At 35.8% G+C, this 8,402-nt stretch overlaps 1 protein-coding gene across 1 annotated transcript in view; it reads right to left on the reverse strand.

The window, feature by feature from the left end:
• Positions 1-584: 584 nt before the first annotated feature.
• LOC107576818 (protocadherin-15-like) overlaps positions 585-8,402 on the reverse strand; it is a gene marked incomplete at both ends in the record, with an annotated part of 14,915 nt that continues 7,097 nt past the window's right edge. The window contains 3 exons of the mRNA XM_016262947.1: positions 585-714; positions 1,786-1,914; positions 3,177-3,198. Coding sequence (XP_016118433.1) covers positions 585-714; positions 1,786-1,914; positions 3,177-3,198 — 281 coding nt within the window. The remainder of the gene's footprint in view (positions 715-1,785; positions 1,915-3,176; positions 3,199-8,402) is intronic.

Consider the following 8,402-nt stretch of genomic DNA (forward strand, 5'->3'; position numbering starts at 1 on the left):
CATCCACAATCAAACACACCCGCTTGTAATTTCCAATTATGGATGCAGCAGAACTCTGTAGAAAAGAATCCTGAACCCTCCAGGACCGGAATTGCCCATCCCTGCTCTAGATGGTTACCCATGTTCTGCAAAATGACCCCAAATCACCCCAACCCTGCACCCTGAAGAAAATGTACTCTTGTGTGAGGGCCACCTTTTAGACATTACTGATTGATTATGTGTTTTCTGTTTACATTGAAACATCATTGAAAGCATATCAGAACATTCAAAGCAAAAAAAAACTTTGAGTTTTTTTCTTTCTGCAGTGATGCAAAGTAATCAGCAGGATTTTTTTCTGTTCTAAGCTCAAATGTTTCATTTGATTGCACTACTTTTAATGTGCACACTTCAGTTTTTTCTACCTTGCTATTTGCAATGCTTTTCAAGTGAAGGTCAAGGTGCCAAAAGCACCAAAACCCTGACATGAGTCATGTGTAAGGGCCTTAAGCTAGAGGTAGGATAAACGTAACATATTAAAAAAATACTGCACTTTGTATTGGTTTAAACTAAGAAAACAGAAAGAAAAAAAAAATACAATTTGATACCTCTCCCTCGGATTCGTGTGGGCTGTAGTAGTAGCTGCCATCATCTTCCATAATCACCTCTCCATATTCATCATACATCCCTGTTGGAGAGATCAGCTTCCGTCGACTCCCATACTGAGGCAAGTCATAGCTAAAAGACAGTTATACATGATTATTGCATATACCTCACGCACGCACGCATGCACACACACATTTGAAAGTATTCCTATCATTATGGGGACATTCCATAAGTGTAATGTTTTATTTTTTTTACTGTATAAACTGTATTTCTATCCCCTTACCCTACCCCTAAACCTAGCCATCACAGGAAACTAAATCATTCTGTATGATTTATAAGCTTGTTTCCTCATGGGGACATAAAAAATTTATCCACAAAGTAAAAATGTACTGGTATTACTATACTTGTGGGGACATTTGATCCCCATAATGTTGTGAATACCAGTGCACACACACACACGGAAAATATTTATGAATAAATGAGCAAAAACTTTCTCCCTAACTGTCCCCTAAATCAAAACGAAAACGTTATGAAAGTTCTGGGACATTAAAATAAAAGGCAAATCCAATAAGTAAGATTTAGAAACATAACCTCATAGCACTATATGGAAAAGGTCAAAACAGACCTTCATTAAGGACTTTGAGTATTCTTGGGGAGCAGCAGGCTGGCTGAACCCAAATGCAGCTTAGGCAGCCCATTTAACAGGAAACAAGTTGAAATTCAGGATTATATTGATATTCTAGTTTGTAGCCATGGAGGTTTTCATTTGGATTTATTGAGATAAGAAGGATATATTGAAGACCAATGTGGTATACAGCAGGGGACTGCAACTGATCACATTTGTACAACCTACTGTATAAGGCAATAAGAAAACATGGCTAGCATTCAGTTTTGCTCAAATATCTTTGATAGTCAGTTAATTACCATCACCTCCCTCAGGGGGCCATTCATTTCTAACACCTATTTCTATTGTGTCCTGCTAATTGGCTTCCATATGGATATTATTGCTATTACAGCCAAAAAGACACAACCAGGAGACAAACGATGTTTAGAGAAAATTACACAATTCTTCATCTAGAAACCACATAAAATAAAGTCCTAGAAATCGTACAAACTGATTTATTAAATGCAGCAGGCTTGACACATATCTTAAAAATTGTATTTGGGCCAGCAGCACATTTCGATCAATGAATGCACACTCACCCATGATCATAATTGTAGTAATCCTGTGTATAATAGTCCTGTCCTGGGTCGATACCAGACTCCATGGAGAGTTCCTGTGAGCAGAGCAAAGAGTTATAATTCAAAGAGCGCATTGCTTTAGGCAAAATCCTTGGGGAAGACAGATGAAAGTGCTGCCCATTACAAAGAAGAAAAAAAGGAATTTCTGTATTTCTTCATTTGGTAAAAGCTACGTGGCTACATTAGCCCTTCTTGTGAGTGAATGCAAAAAAATTATATATATTTGTTTGTTATTTCACTTTAATTGCGTAGAAAAGAACTACATATTCGTGTTCATTAAATGACATACTACAGCACATTCAGCTCATTCAGAGTATAAACGTTGCGATTCTCTACCTCTGGTCTCAAGAGAGAGGGTCGAAGCAACTGCTGTTGCTGCACAGCATTCAGCAGAGAAACAGTGCAGAAACAAGAGAGAAAAGTAGGAATATTACACAATCTATGTGAGAATGAATGATAGAAGATATAAAATAAGTACAGTTGGATCCACAAGTCTGTGATTACACTGAAAACCAGCAACTGAAAATCTGAATTTAACCCTGCAAATATGCAAGTTTTAGGGTTTAGAAAAAATGTAATAAACATTTGAGAACGTCTTCGTACAAAAGGTCAGATTTTCTTACTTTAGAGAAGACATTCTGATAAATTGTGTTCATTTTAGTTCATTTATTTTGCTGAAATTACACTGATAAAAAAATTAGTGTGAAAGAAAAAGAACTAAAAACGATTCAGTTAGAAAAAGACTGATTTTTACTAGTGTTTTCAGACTTTAGCACCCCACTGTAGTTTTTTAAGGAAGAAATCACTTGATCTGTTTACATGCAAAGTTCTCAAGAATGTCTTCCATTAAAAAATAAAATAAAATAAAAAATAATGTAAAAAATAAATAAATAAATACTAGAGTTTAAAGAATTATATGGTAAAGCATTCAAAAATCTTACATATTTAGAAACAATGTTATAAACATTATTATTATAAAGCAGATAGTTCTTAATTCATAATTCATAATCTTAATTCTAGTTCTTAATTTATAAAATAATATATATTATCCACTCGCTTTATTGCTTTATTTAAACGCACTTTGGAATTCATAAAATCGAACCTCCTGAGAATATGAATATATATATACAGTATATATGAGAAATGTTATCAGCAAGTCAAACTCCAAATTCACAGATCTAGCCTTCAGCAATTTTACAGACGATATCTTGACAAATACTAATTTCTTCTGTCATCACTGTCCCTATCAAATAGCATCAACTGATAAAAATTATAAAAATGATGGCCAATAAAACTGTCTCAAGATGAGACATCATTCGAACAATGCAATTCCAAAGAATAAAAATACATACCTCCTGATGCCCGTAGCCTCTCCTGTGAGGAGATAATAGTATGGAAATAAAGTCAGTAAGATTATTACGATTAAACCTTGATATTTCATATCTAGAAAGTGTTTTAGTTCTTTATCTCAAACTGGACTGTCAGATGTGACAAAGTCTTTAAATGTTTAGCAGATTTAATGCATAAGATGAGACAGCGTTTCCTTGAGATGAGGTTTCAAGGACAATGTCTGTTAAGTTTTTTGCTAAGAACTGAGCGCGTATGTGTGGATAAATATGCAGATATACAGTAGTCTGAAACAAAACTTTCGGTGAGTATTTCACCTGAAAACTTGCTCACCAGTGGATTATCTGCAGTGAATGGGTGCCGACAGCTGCTAAAAACATCACAATGATTCACAAGATATATTTGTTTAGAAAAGTTTTGGACTGTTTTTGCTTTTAAACGGTGTTTGATCTTTGCATATTTCTCTCCTGATTCAGATGAGATGACTTTTTCACATATTTTGGATAAAAATGTCTTTATGGATTTGTTTGATGGATTTGCACCATGATGTTTTTGTCAGCTGTTTGGACTCATTCTGACGGCACCCATTCACTGCAGAGGATCCACTAGTAAGCACTGGTGTGAAGCTACATTTCTCCAAATTGGTTCCAATGAAGAAACAAACTCATTTGCATATTGGGTAGTGAGTATTATTATTAATTATGGGATTTGTGTTTCAGGGACGTTACTCTAGGGGTCAGTGGTGGGCACTAAATGGCAATGAAGCTCACAGGCCACATTGCATAATGAATCTGTGTTAACACCACTGATTCAAAGCAGACAATAAGACAATGACATGCCCATAGAGGAGAACATCTAGACACTGGTTCGCTGCAAGGACAAGTGGCACAACATTCGATGAATGTTAACACCCTCAAGCCTTTAATGACATTAGACATTATCATGTGTGACAATGCTTGGCACGCAAAGACAACCTAAAAAACAACAACATTTGATTACACTTTATCAGGTGTGTGTTAGGGGTACATAGGGTTTATATGGAGACAGGCCAGCATTTCCTAAGTGGCAGGACCATTTCACTGAAAGCGTAGCAAATTTAAATTCTCTCCAGGCAGCAGATCAGCAAGAGCAAATTACCGCAATTCTTCCCTGATGTGGGCATAATGAGGGATTCAAATGAAGATTTATCTCTTGACGATAATATGCGACTTTCAAGGGACTTTTGTTTTGTTGATTTTTCTCTCTTTATGTGAGTGCGTTTGCAGGTGTAATTACGTGTCAGTCCTTGAATGACATATGATATATTACATGATATGTAATTATAATTGAAGTATATAATTACATACTAATTATGTTATATAGTTATAACAAGGTCAAGGTACAACTGCATTTCCATCTTTTTTTTTCCCCTCAAAAAGGAAACTTACCAAAGCTAAATTAACCCTGCTGTGCTATATTAATTATCTGATCATCTTTCTCAATTCCTTCAAGGTCACACAAAGTAATTAAAAGATTAAAAATAATTTAGCATTAGCTGGCACGTTCTATTCTATGTGGAGTTTATTTTTATTAAAAGTAATGGGAGCCAGTACCACCAGTGACAGCATATAGAGAAAGGTATTACGAAGGCGTTGTTTTCAGCATCACGCAAATATAAATCATTTTGAATATGAATCATAAACTACATAACAGGATAAACATCACTAATATGTCAAGAGGCCCTTCAAAAATTCATATTTAGAATATAGAAACTGTTTGTTTAATAACTATACATAATGTATTCATATTTACTATAAGTAGTTAAAATGTTAGAAAGTATTTTAAAAGGGCTGCACAAAAAAAAATCACTTATGCCGATTACAATACGCAGATTAGTTACATATCACATACATCAATATGTGATTAAACGTGTTATCACATTATTCTTTTGTAATTAAACACACTGAATTAATTTGTTCACAGCACTAATTTTAGACATGCATTCTTTTCTGCACTGCAGTTTGGCTTTTGCCATCTGCTTTGCCAGTGTTTGAAATGCTGACTAAACAGACATTATTAGTGACAGATTAATCTGGTTTGACTGTGCTAATTTTAACGCACAGAGAGCTTCCCTCCTCCCTCTGATTGCCATAAAGATGTTGTTTGTTCCCTAACACTGTTAATATGTCATGATGGCACTGCTAGTCCTAATGGAACATGGCACTACAGATTAGAAAAACAAATCATGGTATAAAATGGGAAAGTATGGCATGATGCGAGTTATCTGCAAAGAAAATTTGAAAGAAACAACAGTGCTTGAATGATAGTAAAGTAAAAACGTTTAGGTATTTACTAGTTTTAGTAAATCATCACCATCACAAAATAAGTTCTAAATGGTTTAATACATATTAGAAAGAAAAGAAAAATTACAACATTTAGTGTGAAGACCAAATCGGAATTCAAAAGGCAAATATTGATGATGGTTTTTGAATCCTGCACATTAATTGTAAATCAATGAGAGATTTTTCTGTCTTCACTCTTAAATTTCTTTCATATAAAAACAAAATAAAAAAAATACATAGCTCACATAACATTGAGGTGATCTACAAAAAGTTTGAATGGAGTCTATATTAAGGGTCTGAATTTATAGCAGACATTTAATAGGGTGAGAGGTTTAAAACAACTGAGACACTTTTGAATGTGCTACAGCACAAGAACAAAAACAATATGGTATAGTTGTCTACTGCTGCAAGTCGACAATAATCGGATGTAATGGTGCAGCATCCATCCATAAGTATCATAACAATTAAAGCCGGGATTAGGAGGACATTTGCTGAATCGAATGCAGCGTGTTTCTGTTTAAATAAGTAAATGGAGGACATATCACCAATCAGAAAAGCTCTCTCTCTCACACACAAACACGCTCGCACTAAATTGATTTATCCAATAATTACAAGCAACTTGACGACTCCGTTGCCTCTCAAACCTCCTAAAGTGTGCACAGTCACGTACCATAGAGCCATTTAAAATTACAACAAACTTGTTTCTCTTCAGTGCTTTTCTAGTCCTTTCTAACAAAGGCAATTTGCACATCTAGCACAAACAGTTTGCAGCGAATGCTTGCACTGAGAGAGACACACAATGTACTATAACCGCTGTACTTAAAGGTGTAGTTCACCCAAAAATGAAAATCCAGTCATTAATTACTCACCCTCGTGTTGTTCCAAACCCGTAAGACCGTCGTTCATTTTCGGAACACAATTTAAGATATTTTTGATGAAATTTTTGATGAAATCTCTGACCCTCCCATAGACAGCAAGGTAACTACCACGTTCAAGGTCCAGAAAAGTACCAAGATGATCGACACATGCTCACATCATGGTACTGTCGTGAACGCGCGTCCACTAATGACGCAGTAGTTGTGACGAAGTGACGAAAATGTGGAATAAAGTCATTATTTTAGTTTTCTTTGAACAAAAAGTATTCTCGTAGCTTCGTAACTTTACAGTTGAACCACTGATGTCACACAATGTACTTTGTCGATCATCTTGGTACTTTTCTGGACCTTGAACGTGGTAGTTACACTGGGAGGGTCAGTGTTCCGAAGATGAACGAAGGTCTTACGGGTTTCGAACAACACGAGAGTGAGTAATTAATGACAGAATTTTAATTTTTGGGTGAACTAACCCTTTAAAAATAAATTGATCATAGTTATACAGTCTTTATACAATGAAGACTGACACTTTTTGAAGTGCAGTGTTTTGCTACTTTTGCATTGAAAATACAAGTATTTCCTCACAATCCTCTTTCATGTAAAATCAAAGCAATGGTTTGACTATCTGAGCTACATGGCACTCTTGATGCATATAGTGTCACACAGGCTCACACTTTGAGGTCTAATGCACAGATCTGATAATTTTACACGCATCCTATTTTAAATTCAGTCTGTTTACGTTCACATAAACGACTGTGCTTATATGAATATCCTGTGCCAGATATTGCTCAAAACTGGTAGACAGTGTAAATGTGGCGCCGAGGCTGTACTAATACAATTAACAAGAGAAAACGTGAGAAAAAAAAGAAAGAAAGAGAAATGAGATATGAGTGCATGCAGTGTACCTCAGAAAAAAGCTTTATAGAGGACATTTATCCCATCCAGTGACAGTAACATATAGCCGACGTTAGGGCATATGAATAGGAGAATTTCTATAAGTAAAAGTGTTTTGTGTGCTAAAACATTAAAATGCCTGTATGAAGGTTTAACTCAACTAAATAATAAAACACTTGCAAAACTTATTAAAAATACAAAAACTGTAAAAGCACAAACATTTGATTTTGTTATACAGTAAGATGAAACAATGATAAGACAAAAAGATGACAAGAACGTAGTGATAATCTAAGGGGCCGTTCACACAGGACACATTCTTGTGCTGGTGCCACTGGCACCATACTCTACTGTTTGAGCTACAGGAATGCCTTGTCTATTGTAATTTCTGCTTAAGTGTGCCGCAAAAAGTGAAGCCAAAGTGTTTTGATCGCCCCCAGGTGGCTGGTCCTGTATAGGTCATAAACCCCACCCTCTCCATGTAATCTAATGGGATGTGAGACAAATGAAATAATTAAATTTCATTTCAAATAATTTTTTTCCAAAGATGGTTTTTGTCATTTTATGTAGTTTTTATCACGCTGATGTAAGTTCAAGAGTTCGTTTTTTTAAATAAGTTTGGTTTTAGTTATGTGATGCTATAAAAATCGGAGAGTGACATGATTGACAGCTGAGATTGACAGCTTCTCTGAGCGAACTGAGGCACAAACTAGTTGTATTTACATTATTTTAACACAAGCATCTTGTACGGCAACCAGCAGACACAAATTTGAGCAGTCAGGCTAATTAAAAAAGGGTCAGGGGCATGTGCTTGCGATCGACCCTGCGGGTGTGTGGGCGGGATGCAGCTCCACTTTGCTCACTACTGCGCAGACTCGGGTCCCAAATCAGTGCAATATGTTCGCACCCTATTGGGACATTGACGGCTTTACTTTTCTTCAATGGAAGAGAGTGGAGGTGCACGGTCTATCTTTTTTAAAGTCTATGGTTCTGCTGCACTCTAGCAAAATTCTGTAATGCTAGAATGCATCCTGTGTGAACAGCTTCTAAGACAGTAATAGCAACATGGACAGAGAGTGTCACATGATAGTGGACTGAGAAGGAAAGCGTGTCTCCAGCTCCTCCACTAGTGAGTTCATGTTTGGAT

This window comes from Sinocyclocheilus grahami, unplaced genomic scaffold, assembly GCF_001515645.1.
Source record: "Sinocyclocheilus grahami isolate Dianchi unplaced genomic scaffold, SAMN03320097.WGS_v1.1 scaffold4398.1, whole genome shotgun sequence".
Classification (NCBI taxonomy): domain Eukaryota; kingdom Metazoa; phylum Chordata; class Actinopteri; order Cypriniformes; family Cyprinidae; genus Sinocyclocheilus; species Sinocyclocheilus grahami.